The 14,360-nt window shown below is 62.3% G+C and overlaps 2 protein-coding genes across 3 annotated transcripts; one reads left to right on the forward strand and one right to left on the reverse strand.

Annotated features, from left to right (window-relative positions):
* The first annotated feature begins 447 nt into the window (after positions 1 to 447).
* On the forward strand, positions 448 to 8,868 carry STRIP1 (striatin interacting protein 1). 2 transcript variants are annotated; one of them, XM_048926232.1, is made up of 21 exons: positions 448 to 570; positions 1,210 to 1,279; positions 1,554 to 1,628; positions 2,124 to 2,258; positions 2,522 to 2,642; positions 3,007 to 3,075; positions 3,294 to 3,400; positions 3,665 to 3,792; positions 4,194 to 4,376; positions 4,496 to 4,713; positions 5,100 to 5,165; positions 5,350 to 5,413; positions 5,566 to 5,637; positions 5,878 to 5,952; positions 6,171 to 6,268; positions 6,547 to 6,673; positions 6,767 to 6,867; positions 7,020 to 7,086; positions 7,363 to 7,467; positions 7,666 to 7,870; positions 8,142 to 8,868. In XM_048926232.1, exons 1-21 carry the CDS (start codon positions 475 to 477, stop codon positions 8,387 to 8,389), a joined length of 2,430 nt encoding a protein of 809 aa, XP_048782189.1. In that variant the 5' UTR covers positions 448 to 474; the 3' UTR covers positions 8,390 to 8,868. The 2 variants fall into 2 exon arrangements, with proteins under 2 accessions (XP_048782189.1, XP_048782188.1); XM_048926231.1 differs by lacking the exon at positions 448 to 570 and adding an exon at positions 583 to 728.
* Positions 8,869 to 9,392: 524 nt separating this feature from the next.
* ALX3 (ALX homeobox 3) lies at positions 9,393 to 13,182 on the reverse strand. The gene is made up of 5 exons (XM_048926284.1): positions 13,078 to 13,182; positions 11,601 to 11,628; positions 10,878 to 11,146; positions 10,285 to 10,404; positions 9,393 to 9,865 (listed from the first exon to the last, which is right to left on the reverse strand). The coding sequence occupies exons 1-5, from the start codon at positions 13,180 to 13,182 to the stop codon at positions 9,548 to 9,550; spliced, it is 840 nt and encodes a 279-aa protein (XP_048782241.1). The 3' UTR covers positions 9,393 to 9,547.
* Positions 13,183 to 14,360: the final 1,178 nt, after the last annotated feature.

Below are 14,360 nucleotides of genomic sequence, written 5' to 3' on the forward strand. Positions count from 1 at the left end.
AGCTCCTCCAAGCCCTGCAGTTGGGATTGGATCCTCGTGCATTCCGATTTGGGGTTTGTTCCCCTCTGGGCTCCCCTGGGCCCCTCTGTTGGGATCTGCTCCCTCCCAGCTCCCCCTACTTGGGGTCTGAGCTCCTCCCAGCCCCTTGGCTTGAGGGCTCACGTGTTCCAGGGCCACGTCATGTCACTCCAGCCCCTCGTTTTGGGCTCCCAGCCCCTTTCTTTGGAGCTTTGCTCCCACCTCTCCCCTCCTTCCTGCCACTCCCACCATGGCGGCCCCCAGCAGCCGCGGTGCGCGAGGCCGGAAGTGCCTCTCTCAGCATGGCTCAGCGCCGCGCCACACCTATCATGGCGGCGGGGGGGGCGGAGCTTGACCACCGGTCGGGCGCCGCGCCGGACGTGGCCGCCGGGGGCGGGCGGCGCTGGGCGGTGACGCGGCCGCCGCGGCGGAACGGTGGGTCCGGCGGGAGGAGCCATGGCGCAGGCAGGAGAGCGGCCGGAGCTCGGCGCCACTCCCAACATGGCGGCGGCGCTGCCCCGGCTCTCCCTGCCGCTCCCGCGAGAAGGAGGGGTGAGTCCTCGCGAGAGCTCGGCGTGCGCGGCGGAGACATGGAGCCGGGCGGCGGCGGCGGCGCGGGGCCGCTCCCGGCCAACAACAAGGCCCGAGGCGGGGCGGCGCCTCCCGGGAAGGGCCGCGATTTGGGCCGTCCTCCGCGGAAAGACTCCGAGGTCAGCGCCGCCAACGCCAAAGCCGGGCCCGGCTCCGCGGGGGGGCGGGCGGAGGCCTTCCCGGGAGGGGCGGAGCGTAAGCCGGACCGGTTCCGGGCCCGCGCGGGTCGGTTCCGGTTCCGGTTCCGCTCGGTCCGGTGCGCCCCGCGCTGAGCCGCGCCACGCCTGGCCCGGTTCCGTAGCGATGCGTTCCGTTCTGTCCTGGGGAGCCGCGGTCGGGGTTGGCCGGGTCGCGCTGTGCCCCCGTCCGGCCCGCAGCGCCCCGCTCCCCGCGGCTCCCGCCCTCCATCCCCCCTTGCGCCGTTCCGGGGCTCCCGGGGGCGGTGCCTGCAGCCCAATGCGGCTCCGGCGGTTGCCTTGGTAACGCCGGCGGTGCTGCGGGTGAATGTTTGGATTCCTAAAGGGAGGAGCGGGCGGACGGCCGAGAGTCGGGGTTTCCTTGGGAAACGAGCTGTAATTGAGCTGAATTTTCTGCTCTCAGGGCTTCTCGGAGTCCCCAGACCTGGAGTTTGAGTATGCAGACACCGACAAGTGGGCAGCAGAGCTGTCTGGTAAGAGGCCGCTCCTCACGGATCAATTCATCAGCCGTGATTCCTCTTCCCTGGTGACAACTAAAGGAGTTCTGTTGCCTGCAGTGTCGCTGTGTTGTCTTTAAATACCTCGTTTGTGTTAGAAGAGGTGCAGTGCTGTATAGCGAGCGTTTCTTTGCCGTGTGCTGGCTGTACTTTTTGCATTCCCCTCGTCTGGCGTTGAGCAGCAGTTAAGCTCTGCGGGTCGCAGTGTTATCTGGCAGTGTGGTGATTCTCCTCTGCGTTCTTTTGGCAGAGCTGTACAGCTACACGGAGGGCCCGGAGTTCCTGCTCAACCGCAAGTGCTTTGAGGAGGACTTCAGGATCCACGGTGAGACCCTTCCCTTGGAGCTGGGGGTCTCCTGGGGCACCCACAGGGCTGGATGTGCTGATGCTGCGTCAGATTGTGAAGGCAGCGGTGGTGTCGGTGTGGTTTGTGTTGGAGGTCTCCTTATGTACGTGGGCTGGCCCTGGAGTGCAGTTTGCTGCGTCCAGAGTGCTCAGCATTTGCTGTGTTAGTGACTGAGAGCTTCCATGGCTGTGCTGGAACGTGCTGGCAGCAGCAAGAGCATCCAACTCATTTCCCATCAGCTGCCAGCACCGGTCTGGCTAGCTGGGATTTGTCTGGTTGTGTGATGAGAGGCAGCATGCAGCCCTTCTGCCCCCATCCCACATGCCTACCTGCTGTTCCCGGGACGTCCTTTCTTGCTGGAGCAGCCCTGTGTTCCATCATACCAAATCCTTCTGAGCTTTTCACGCGATGTTTGTACCCAGAACACGGGCAGAGGTGCTGCATGCCTTCAGCCCCGCTGCTTTGGCTTTGCAGTGCGGGACAAGAAGTGGACAGAGCTGGACAAGAAGCAGCACCGCACCCACGCCATGCGGCTGCTGGACGGGCTGGAGGTCACAGCACGAGAGAAGAGGCTGAGGGTTGCCCGAGCAATCCTCTATGTTGCCCAAGGTACGTCGTGATGTTGGGCTGGAGGCCTTTGCCTTTCTGCTGAATGTGGGTGACGAATCTTGCGTTTCACCTTGTAGCTAAACTAGTTGTCAGAGGAACCGGGCAGAAGTGGACAGACTGGGGCTTCGCTGCCTGCATGAGGGCAGTTCTGTCCTTTGCATCTGCCCTCCTGCCTTAGCATCCAAGTTGTCATTTTCTGTCCCTGTGCAAAGCGTGCTGGCCGCTCAGGAGGGCTTTGGGATCCACTCAGGGTGTCGTTGCAGGCACATTTGGGGAGTGTGGCTCCGAGGCTGAAGTGCAGGCCTGGATGAGGTACAACATCTTTCTGCTGCTGGAAGTGGGGACGTTCAACGCGCTGGTGGAGCTGCTGAACATGGAGATTGAGTGAGTGGTGGGGGCAGCTGCTTCAGGAGCTGCTCTGAAGCTCTGCTCTGGGCAAAGATCCTTCCTGTTGGTGGCAGCTGTGTTGTCCCCTGCCTCGTTTCTGCTCTGTTCCCGTTCTGATTCCAGCAGCCACTTGAATGTCTTGCATTGCTGTGGGTGGATACGGATGGCACACAAGATCCACGCAGCAGCTCTTCAGGAGCTGTGCTGCCTGGCAGCAAATGAAACAGCTGCGTTCCCCCTCTGGTTGACGGGGGACTTGTTGCAGTGCTGTTTACTCCAGGCTTTGATTCTGACACGTGCATTGCTCGTGGCAGAGTTAAAATGCCTCAGGAGCTCCAGTGGAGCTGTTTTCTCTCGGCAGTAACAGCGCGGCTTGCAGCAGTGCAGTGAGGAAGCCTGCAATCTCCCTGGCTGACAGCACGGACCTGAGGTATGGAGCAGGGCTCTGCAGGAGGAGATGCTGTGAGGGATTGAGGAGAGGGGAGACAAGAGTTTGTCGGCTCGCTTTTTCCCCCTGTGCACAAGGCCCAGTTCCCCTCTGTGAAGGAGGCGGGCTGTGGTTGTGGCAGACCAAACCTTCCCCCAGAGCATTGCACTGTAGCTCATCCCAGAGCTCTGGTTTTCAGCCCAATCTTCTTTTGTGGGCAGGGTGCTGCTGAACATCATGTATCTGATCGTGGAGACGGTCCGGCAGGAGGCCGAGGGCGACAAGGCTGAGTGGAAGAGCATGCGCCAGACCTTCCGAGCAGAGCTGGGTGAGGGTGGGATGGAGGCTCCCAGGGCTGAAGAGGAAGTGGGGGAGGTGGGTTTTGGCTCTGGGCCTCGGGTAGCAGGGCTGGCAGCTCAGGGTTGGTTTCTGTTAGCGCTGAACATAGGAGTGGGTGAGGGCAGGGAGCAGGGAGCTGCCTGGGGTGAGACCAGGACCTCAGAGGTGGGGGTGAGAGCCTGCTGGGGCTGTGGGAAGCACTGTCTGATGTGCAGCAGGGTGAGGACTGGCTGTCCCTGCTGTTTGGTTCCAGGAGCCCCTCTGTACAACAACGAGCCCTTTTCTGTCATGCTCTTTGGGATGGTGACCAAATTCTGCAGCGGCCACGCTCCACACTTCCCCATGAAGAAGGTGCTGCTTTTGCTCTGGAAGACTGTGCTGGTAAGGGAGAGGACGTGGGCTGGGCCGGTGCGTGTCTTGCAGTTCTACCTTTAGCAGAGGAAATCCTGCCCACTCACAGCTGCCTGTCATTGCTCTGCTCTCGAATTCATGGCATCTATCTGTGTGTGAACAGAAACTTCCCAGATTTCACCCTGTAGCAGAGCATCATGTATTGGTCTCTGGAACTGGCTTTCCAAGGGTGGACCAAAGTAAATTCCCCAGTTGGGGTCCAAAGGAGAAGATCCAGACGCCTCATTGGCAGATGCCTGACAGGGACATGGGGACGGACAGATGTTGTTTCACACCATGGGGAAGCATTTGGGACTCACAGAGAGAGGATTGGGGGCAGAGTCCCGTAGTGGAGGATTCCCACCTTCACGGTGCCCTTGTGTCCCTTGCAGTGCACCCTGGGGGGCTTTGAGGAGCTCCAGAGCATGAAGGCAGAGAAGAGGGAGGTCCTGGGCCTCCCACCACTCCCAGAGGACAGCATTAAAGTCATCCGCAACATGAGAGCTGCGTCCCCACCAGCGTCAGCGTCTGACCTGATTGAGCAGCAGCAGAAGCGAGGCCGGCGGGAGCACAAGGTGAGGGCAGAGCTGGGGACAGGGCCCAGATGGGCTCAGGATGTCATCTTGGAGCAGCCTGTACCTGGGGTATTCATCTGCATGGAGCAGAACCCACCTTCCTGCCCTGCTCTCTCCAGGCCCTGATTAAGCAGGATAACCTGGATGCCTTCAACGAGAGGGACCCGTACAAAGCTGACGACTCCCGTGAGGAAGAGGAGGAAAATGATGACGACAACAGCTTGGAGGGAGAGACCTTCCCCCTTGAACGTGATGAGGTGATGCCTCCACCCACCCAGCATCCCCCCAGCGACCGCATCACCTGCCCCAAGGGGCTGCCCTGGGCGCCCAAAGTCCGGTGAGTCCAGAGGCTGAGCTGCAAGGAGAGAAAAGCAGAGTCTTTAAGAGCGTACTGTGCTGAAGCTGAGGTGTTGGGAAGGTGGTGGAGGTGGGGGGTTGGTCTGCTGGTGGCTTTGGTGGCTGTTCTGTTGTCAAGGTGGGCTCAACGCCATCTCTCTGCCTGGCTGCAAGGTTGTCCTTGTGCCCCCTGGATTGGGCTGTATCGCAGAATGGTTGATGTTGGAAGGGGCCTCAGGAGTTCAGTGGCCCAACCCCTGCTCAAGGCAGGGACACAGAGCCCAGGACCACGTCCAGGTGGCTTTGGAAGGAGAAAGGAGTCTTCACAGCTTCTCTGGGCAAGGCTGATGGGAAGATGTTGTTTTTCCTCTTGTCTTTTTGCTGCAGAGAGAAGGACATTGAGATGTTCCTGGAGTCCAGTCGCAGCAAGTTCATTGGCTACACTCTGGGCAGGTGGGCTCCTGCAAAGCCAGGCTGGGCAGCTCGTTTTGGGGCAGTTGGGGAGGGGGCTGCAGCAGAAGCTGCTGCTTTGGGGGCTGTCACGCTTCTCCTCTGAGTGCTGGTCTCTGACCTGCCCTTGGGAGCACTCAGGTTTGCTGCTGTCTGCACACAGCCCAACTTTTTCCCTTCTCTCCAGTGACACCAACACCGTGGTGGGGTTGCCCAGGCCCATCCACGAGAGCATCCGAACCCTGAAGCAGGTGAGTCTGCTGCTGAGTTCCTCTTCCTGTCCCTCCCTGTCTGTCAGTGCTGGGTCACCACCACAGCAGGAATAACGGAGGCGGCCCCAAGCTGTGCTGTGTGGCCTTAGTGGGGGCCCGTGGTGTGAATCCCCCCTTCTCCCTGTGTGCAGCACAAGTACACATCCATCGCAGAGGTGCAGGTGCACATGGAGGACGAGTACCTGCGCTCCCCACTCTCTGGGGTGAGTGTGCAGATGGGGACAGGATGGAGCTCCCATGTGGAGCTGGGGATGCTTTGGCTGCTGGGAGACCTGGGCTTGCTCTGCTGCTCACTGGGGAAGGGGGAATGGGTTCCTCAGGAAGAGAGGGCTGGGTGTGAGAGGGGGATTTGGCCAGGGCCGGAGGTATCCTCACAGTGCCTGGGGCTGAACCAGCTGCTGTTTGCTCTCGGGATGAGGTTCGCTGCTCTCTTCTGCCACCAGGGGGAAGAAGAAGTGGAGCAAGTCCCCGCTGAGATCCTGTACCAGGGCCTCCTGCCGAGCCTCCCGCAGTACATGGTGAGCACTGCGGTCCCCTGGGCTCTGCTCCATCCTCCTGAAGCTGATCTGGGGGTGCCTCACCCTGAGGTCTCCCCCTGCTGCTCTGCCCCTTTTCAGCCACGCTCGCAGATTTTCTTCCCTCCCAACAAATGCATCACTGCCACCATCCTTTGCTGGGGAGAGCGGCCTGTGCCTGGTTTCCCCTGTCCAATTTCCCATCTCTCCCTTTCCTCCAGATTGCTCTGCTGAAGATCCTCCTTGCTGCAGCCCCCACTTCCAAAGCCAAAACGGACTCCATCAACATCCTGGCAGACGTCTTGCCGGAGGAGATGCCGTGAGTGACTGAAGGGGCTGTTGGTGCTGATAGGAATGGAAGGGGAAGCTGGATGGAGCCGGGCTGGCTGGTGCAGGCTGGCTCTGTGCTAAGGTTTCTTGGGTGGTGTGACCATCTTCAGCTTGGTGGTGTGCTGGGAAGTGTGCACTGCTGCAGGAACTGACTGCAGGTGCCTGCTGGTAGCCCAGGGAACAGCAGAAAGCCTGCAGATGCTTCCAGGGTGAGGCTGGAAGGGTACAGGCACTGCCCCAGGCCAAGCATCTCTCTGTGTGCCCCAGGACCACGGTGCTGCAGAGCATGAAGCTGGGGGTGGATGTCAATCGGCACAAGGAGATCATCGTCAAAGCCATCTCTGCCGTTTTGCTCCTCCTGCTCAAGCACTTCAAACTGAATCACATCTACCAGGTGAGCTGGGCCAGGCTCTGGCCAAGCTTTGGGGGTGGGCAGCACCCAGGAGATGGGTCCGCATTCACCCAGCCACGTGGCTTTTCCCCCCAGTTTGAGTACATGGCCCAGCATCTGGTCTTCGCCAACTGCATCCCGCTCATCCTGAAGTTCTTCAACCAGAACATCATGTCCTACATCACTGCCAAGAACAGGTTGGGGAGGGGATGTGGGGAGAGGCTTCCTGCTTGCTTTTCTCCCTCTACGATCCCCCCAGGCCCAGCTGTGACTCGGCTGCAGGCAGACCCAGGCGTGGGGCTGCGCTGGGCTCTGTGGGAGCAGCGTGACACCCCTCTCCTCTCTGCAGCATTTCCGTCCTGGATTACCCATACTGTGTGGTGCACGAGCTGCCGGAGCTGACAGCAGAGAGCCTGGTATGCTGCTCCCTTCTCTGCAGGCTCCCAGCACCCTGCAGTGCTTTCTGAGAGGCATGGGGAGGCAGCAGGGCTCCAGCAGCCTTCCTGGCAGCCTCAGTGCTGCTCGGCCCTTGGTGTCGCTGGGTGTTCTGTGGGTGCCCTTGGGTTTTGGGGTGTCTCCTGGCTGCGTGCTGTGCGGTGCTGCTTTGGGAGGTGGGGGTTTTTGGAGCAGCACAGCTTTTCATCTCAGCGCCCCCACTCTCACGACTTGCTTCTGCCTCTCCTTTCCTGCAGGAGGCAGGAGACAACAACCAGTTCTGCTGGAGGAATCTGTTCTCCTGCATCAACCTGCTGCGCATCCTCAACAAGCTGACCAAGTGGAAGCACTCCCGCACTATGGTGAGGGCTGGGGGCCGGGCTGGGGCTTTGCACTGCACCCAGGCCTCACTGTGGGGTGGGAGAGCACTGGGGGGAAGGAAGGAGGAGTGTGCATGCTGCACAGCAAGGTCTGTGTGCTGGAGGGGGCTGGCACTGTGCAGCAGGGTGCCCTGCATCCATCTCAGCCGTGTCACCCCCCACCCCCGGCTGTCCCCACAGATGCTGGTGGTGTTCAAGTCAGCCCCCATCCTGAAGCGGGCACTGAAGGTGAAGCAGGCCATGATGCAGCTCTACGTGCTGAAGCTGCTCAAAGTGCAGACCAAATACCTGGGGCGGCAGTGGAGGAAGAGCAACATGAAAACCATGTCTGCCATCTACCAGAAAGTGCGGCACCGCCTGAATGACGACTGGGCTTATGGCAACGGTACGTGCTCTGCAGCCACCACAGAGCGCCCTGTCACCTGCTGTCCTCGTGCCAGAGCTGCACTGCTGCTGCTCAGGGCCGGTGCAGCCCCAGATCTGGGCTGCTGGGGGGAGATGTGTGGTGCTGGCGCTGCTGGCGTTGGAGCTGATGGTGACTGCTGGCCCTGCGCCTCCTCGTGCTGCTTCGTGGGGGCTTGCCAGGTCTCACCGTGGGGGATTTGATGGCCCAAAGAGCCCCAGCTGTCTTCTGACGCCCTCTTCTCTCCTCGCAGACCTGGATGCCCGACCGTGGGACTTCCAGGCAGAGGAATGCGCCCTGCGTGCCAGCATCGAGCGCTTCAACTCGCGCCGCTACGACCGGGCTCACAGCAACCCCGACTTTCTGCCTGTGGACAACTGCCTGCAGAGCGTGCTGGGCCAGCGAGTGGAGCTGCCCGAGGATTTCCAGGTCAACTACGACCTGTGGCTGGAGCGGGAGGTCTTCTCCAGGCCCATCTCCTGGGAGGAGCTGCTGCAGTGATGATGGCGTCGTGGGAATGCGGCTGGGGGTTGTTTGGGGAGAGGTTCGAGGTTATGGGGGGCAAAGCCTCGGGTGCTGGGGGGGGCTGTGGGTGCCTGGCCTCGTGCAGCTGGGATCTGAGACTCCATCCAGCCCCTCTGCCTCCTTCCAGGCCGTGCCGTGCTTCACCCCATACAGAAGCCGGTGGGGCAATGAAGGGTCCTTTGGTGCCGCTGTGGGTCGCTGGGTGCTGTGATAGGAACACGAAGGCTGTGTGCCCCCCCCCGGGCAATGGAGGGGGGGCTGGGAGTGCAGTGGTGGTGGGGCTGGAGGCTGCAGTGTTCCCTCACCCCGCTGGGTGGGGTGGATGAGCTGTACATATATAATATATATACATATATATATTCGTGATAGCCCTGAACTGAGCGCGGCCCGCCTCTGTCTGCGTCCCTCCAGCCTCATGGCAGCAGCACAGGGGGAGAAACCAGGTTCCTAAAAGTGTGCTTTTATTGTTTGTAAGGGAGCAAAATCTCTGTGGGTGGGAGGGGGCTGTGGAGCAGCGTGGGTCTCCCCATGGGGCTGCATTCCCTGCCGTGCCCATGGTTTCCTCAGGCTGCTGAGAGGCTTTTGGGGCTTTTGCACGGAAACTGTTGGGTTTGGGGTGTTATTTTGACCCAAATGGGGCTGGTGGTGAGGGCTGGGCCCCTTCCTGAGGGCTCCCCGCTTTCCCTGCCTGCCATTGGGATGCAGCAGAGTGGGGTTGATGTTTTGCTGTGGGGTGCAGGGAAGCTCTGAGGGCTCCTTCAGCCTGGGGTGGGCGTTGTGACAAGGTGGGCTGGCTCTGCCCCCAGCCTTTCCTCTCTCCCCGGTGATCCCCCTCTCCCAGCACTCATTCCCCCCACCCCACGCAGCCGCCCTGCCCCAGGACGTGGGCTCAGGATGGGTGCTGGGATGCTGTGTGCTCCACAGGTGTGATTTGGAGGTGATTTCCCCACGCCTCCATGGTGCAGATGCTGGGCGAAGCCAACGGCGCCCTCCATCAGATCCCAGCTGCTCTGTGCTGCTCTCTGCTCCCCTCACCCCCCCCCTCCTTCCTGATGCAGAGGGCCGGGCTGCAGCAATACTGGGATGCAGGAGGGATGCACCGCGCTGCCTTGGGGGCTGTGTCCCATGCAGGGGTTACGTGGCCCAGCCCAGCAGGCTGCCCGGCTCCTTGGCTTTCATCCGCAGCGTCACCAGGGTGGGAGGTTTGTAGTCATTCTCCGACGGTTGCGACTCAAACTGGGGGGCACTGAGGCTCGGGGGGGTGAGGCCGTGCAGGGAGTAGAGGCTGTTGATGCCGGGGGGGTGGCTGGGAGAAGCAGGGATGCCCACGAAGCTGGTGATGTTGCTGTGAGTGTGGGGATACGGAGACACGCACGGCGACGGCACGCTGTCGGGGGGCACGAGGCAGGGCCCTGCAGGGCTGCCAGAGCTCGGCCACAGGTTGTTCTGCAGCTGGAAGAAAGGAGCCAAGACCCCGGAGTGGGCGCTGCATCATCATCCACACCCCGCATCCTGAATCGCCTCCCCCCCAGCCCACGGGGTGCAACCAAGGGCTGTCTTTGCTTTCCTTCAGTTGGGTAGGGGAGCAGATCCTGATGGGGATCTCCTTCCTGGCAGCACTGACCTGGGAGGTTTGTGGTGCGGGGACCCTCATGGCAGCCCCCAGCCTCGTGTTCTGGTGCTGCTGCTGCTGCTTCTGTGCCACACGGCAGTCAGAGAGCAGCAGGGGAGGGGGGGGGGGGGGGCACAGAGCTGGTTGGTTTGAGGTTCTTTGTATGCATTTTAGCGTTTGGTGGAAAAGAAAAAAAGGCAGTTTTGCAGCAAGGCGAGGAGGTGAAGTGCTCTACTGCCTTGTTGGGGGGCGCTGTGACTGCAGGGCGGGGGGTGGAGCGCGGTGATGGGGGGTGAAACGGGGGGGGGGTTCTCACCTCCTGGATTTTCCCATAGCGCTCCCGTTTCCTCCACTTGGCCCTTCGGTTCTGGAACCAGACCTGGGGGCAGAGGTGGGGGCTGAGGATTGGGGAACCCCCCCCCCCTGCCCGTCCCAGCAGGAAGAGCCCATGCAGGGTGGGTGCCAGGCCTGTGTTCCCTTCCTCTTGTACTTGGTTTTGGTGTAGGGTGAGGCTCTCGGGGTTGGGATCACCCTCCTGCCCGTTCCCTCTGTGCCTTGGGACCGTGACAGGTCCTCCCCCAGTAAGGAGGACATGGTATGGGGGTGAATGAACCCCTCCCCCCTTTTCCTGCCCTCCCCATCGCGTGCCCCTCTGCTTTCCCATGCCCCGAGCTGGGCTCTTGCCCCACATCTTGTCTCTCTCTCGCTGCCCTTTGGATGGCACAAAGGAAAAGCTGAGGCCAGGCCATGGAACACCCCCTGGCAATGGGGTGGGTTCGCCTTTCCGATCTCAGCATCCCCCTCTTCAGGCAGAGGAAGGCATCCCTCCCCCCGGGTCCCCCAGCCCCATACCTGCACCCTGGCCTCGGTCAGCTCTGTGCGCAGCGCCAGCTGCTCGCGGGCAAACACGTCGGGGTAATGAGTCTTCTGGAAGACCTTTTCCAGCTCCTCCAGCTGAAAGGTGCTGAAGGTCGTCCTGTTCCTCCGCTTCTTGCTCTTGCTCCTACCCAGAGGAGGGGGCTCTGGCAGCAGGGGGGGGGATGCCAGCAGTGGGGCTTTGGCCGAGGGGCGGCAGGCAGCGGGCATTGCGTGGCACTCGGCCTTGCAGCCTTTCTCGATGCCTGGAGGGGAGAGGTGGGGGGTTAGGGGAGCATGGAGCCGCCGGTCTTGCAGTGGGGGGATGAAGGCTGGGGTTCCTCATCGCCCCATGGGATGGGTGGGGGTACGGGGGGGCAGGGCAGGGGAGGGGGGCGCTGCAGGACCCCCGCTTGGTGCGCATCTCGGAGGCTTCCATGGCGTCTCTCTGCAGCCCTGACTCTCAGGAATCCATTTGCAAACCCGAATCTTGTCCTCGTTGCTTCCAATGCAATCCCTTTCTCCCCATGCAGCCCTGAGGATGGAGCCACAGCTCTGAACATGGGGGTTCCCCCCCCTCCCCACTGCTGTGCGCCCCCCCTAGGCTGTGCTCTGGGGGTCAAGTCCCTCCTGCTGTTCTCAAGTACTGCCATCCCAGCCCCACTGAAAGGCGCTCGTCCCATGGAGGGGAGGGCAGATGAGGATGGGGCCGAGGCTCACCCCGAGGGGCAGAACTCACAGATGGAACCTGGGGGAGAAAGGGGGGACAGTGTGGGGAGCCCTGCTGTGTGCACATGGGGGCTCTGCTGCCTATGGAGGAGCCCCCCCAGCTGCATTCCTTTGTGTCTCCCCCTCCCCAGTAGAACCAAGCCCAACAGCCTGGGCTGGCAGCAGGTGGAGATTAGGAATCCCTGGGGGTCTCAGCCCCTGTGTGGGGCGCAGCCCAGCCCTCAGGGCCACTGAGGGGGCCATCCTGGTGTCCCATCCTGGTGTCCCATCCCTGCACACCCCCACGAGGTTCTGAGCCCCCGACCCCACCTCCAAGGTGGCATTTTCCAGACCTTCCCTTTGGATGATGATGATGATGGCTATTATTATTATTATTTTGTCCTAATTGAGGCAATTTGGGGGTCACGGTGCGCAGCCGTGAGCTGCGGGGCAGCTGCTTCGAATTAACGGCCCAATCTCATCTGGGGGTGGGGAGGGGGGGAGCTGCTCCCCTATCCTCGGTTCTGAGTGGTCTCTGTGCCCCCAAAAAACAGCCAAGGGCTGCGGGATCCCCAGCTTTGTGCTCCTGGAGGGCTGAGCAATTGGAGGGCCACGCTGTGCCGCTGCTGTTGGCGATGAGGGGACGTGGAGAGGGGTGAAGGCAAAAACCCGAACGCAGCGCCATGGGAAAGAGGGAAAAGGGGGATGAAGGAGAACCGTGGGCTGCACAAAGCGATGAGCTCTGAGCGGCGGCTTTGGGCCTTTCTGGGGGGTTTTGCCCTTTTCTGAAAGGGCTGCGATGGAAACTGATAAATAAAGGGCCCTAAAAGGAGCAGGAAGGGAACGGGACAGCGGGGTGCAGCGGAACGTGAACGGTTCAGAGAAAGGGATGAGGGGGGAGAAAGGAACAACGTGGACACCCCAAACCCACCGCCCCGGACGGCTCTGCCCCCAGCTGCGGAACAGCTGCAGCATCACCGGGAGGAGAGCAGCGCCCGCGGGGACCGGGAGCGGAGGGCCGGGGCTGCGGGGCTCCCGAGGCCGGACGGAGGATGCAGGCAGCGGTAAGCGGCGCTCCCCTCCCCCGGTGCCGTTGGGTTCCCGTCGCGCTCGGCCTCGCTGTTCGGTCTATTAGCGGTCGCACGGGGCCGGGGCAAAGCGGAGCCCTCGGGGCCTCCGACGGTGTTATCGGGGATGGAAGGAGCGAGAAGCGCTCGGGGAGATCGAGAAACGATGGGGAGAGTCCCGCTGGGGCGGATCCGGGCACCGGGCGGATCCCCGCTCCCACCCGCGGCCGCGTTTTGCGCTCCTTTCGCATCGCCGGGAGCCCATCGGGTCGATCTCCGTGTCGCGACAGCGGGACCGCGTCGGTGATAGGGAGCGCAGAGCGGAGGGAGAGCGGGGCGGCGAGGGGCAGGAGCGGATCGGGAAAGCAAAGCCTTTGGGTGCGACCTCGGCTCCCCCCGCCACCCCAATGCTCCCCCGGTACCTGCAGCCCCGTAGAAGGGTCTCCCGTGGAGGAGGGGGCCCGGGCCGGCGGCCCCCAGGCAGCGGGGCTCTGCCCTGTCCGGAGGTCGGCGGGGAGGGTCCCCATGTGTGCCGGCTGCGAAGGGGCCGGAGGTGTGCGGAGGTCCTGGGGGGGCCCGGCGGGTCGGGGGGAAAGGAGAGCAGCCCCGTGCCTCCATGCTGCAGGTTGGAGGGAGCGGAGGGACGGCGGGGAGCGGGATTTTGTGTGGGGCCAGGGAGGAGGAGGGGGGGGGAAATATGGGGTTGGAAGGGAGGGCTCGCCCAGCACCCCCGCACACTCACACCCACTCCCACCCCAACCCACTTCCACCGCCTCGGTCACGTGCGTCCTTCCACCCGCAGCGTTAACCCTCTGTTCCGCTGCCCCCCATTCCCACCGCAGCCCTCAGTGCCCCCCTGGTGAGCGGGGTCGGCCGGGAGCAGAAATCCATCCCTGCCAGGACAGGGGCTGCGGGCTCTGGGCCTCCCCTCTGCAGTCCCTGAGCAGCAGGAAACGCCCAGGGCCCTTCCTCGATGCAGAGCTTCGACCCCAGGCCCTTCACATCCCGGAGATGGGAGGAACGTTCCCTGTTCCCCACGTCTTCCCGTGTCCCTTCCTCTCCCCAGGCTGCTGTTTGCGGCCTTTCCTTCCCCAGCACTGGGGCTGAGGTCTGGGCGCATCAGTTTGGTGCTGATGCCATGATGCGGCGCTGCCAGACTCGCATCTCCATGCCTGGCAGAGCTCCTCTATCCCTGCTGCAGCCGGAGCTCATCGGAGTCCATCTCTCCCTTCTCACCCCTCTGCCCTCGGTGCTTCAGAGCCGCTCGGGCTGTTTGGGTCTGAAGGGGCACAGCTTTGATGGGGATCGTGGCTGGGATGGGGGTCAGATTTGGTGATTTGAAGGCTGAGAGTCACAGTGGGGCTGATCAGAGCCAAAGAGAGACGGCCGGGGGTCCCCACACTGCAGCCACGCTCTGTGCCACAATTTGCTGCTCTCCCATCTGGGCGGCACAGAGCTTTCGGTGCATTCGGGGCACTGCTCTGTGCTGTGGGACGGGGCTGAAGGGTGGGGGGAGAGCTGCATCAAAGCAGCAAAGCGTGTGCAGAAGGACCTGGGGGGTGGTAAAAAGCAGAACAGCAGCGTTGCAGCATGCTGGTGCCTTCACTGGAAGGGTCGGGGCAGTTGGGGTGTGCTTTGCTGCCTGAGATCAGCAGCAGCTCCTGGTGAAAGCACTCAGCTGGAAAGGATGGGGAGCACAGCAGGG

This window comes from Lagopus muta, chromosome 24, assembly GCF_023343835.1.
Source record: "Lagopus muta isolate bLagMut1 chromosome 24, bLagMut1 primary, whole genome shotgun sequence".
Classification (NCBI taxonomy): domain Eukaryota; kingdom Metazoa; phylum Chordata; class Aves; order Galliformes; family Phasianidae; genus Lagopus; species Lagopus muta.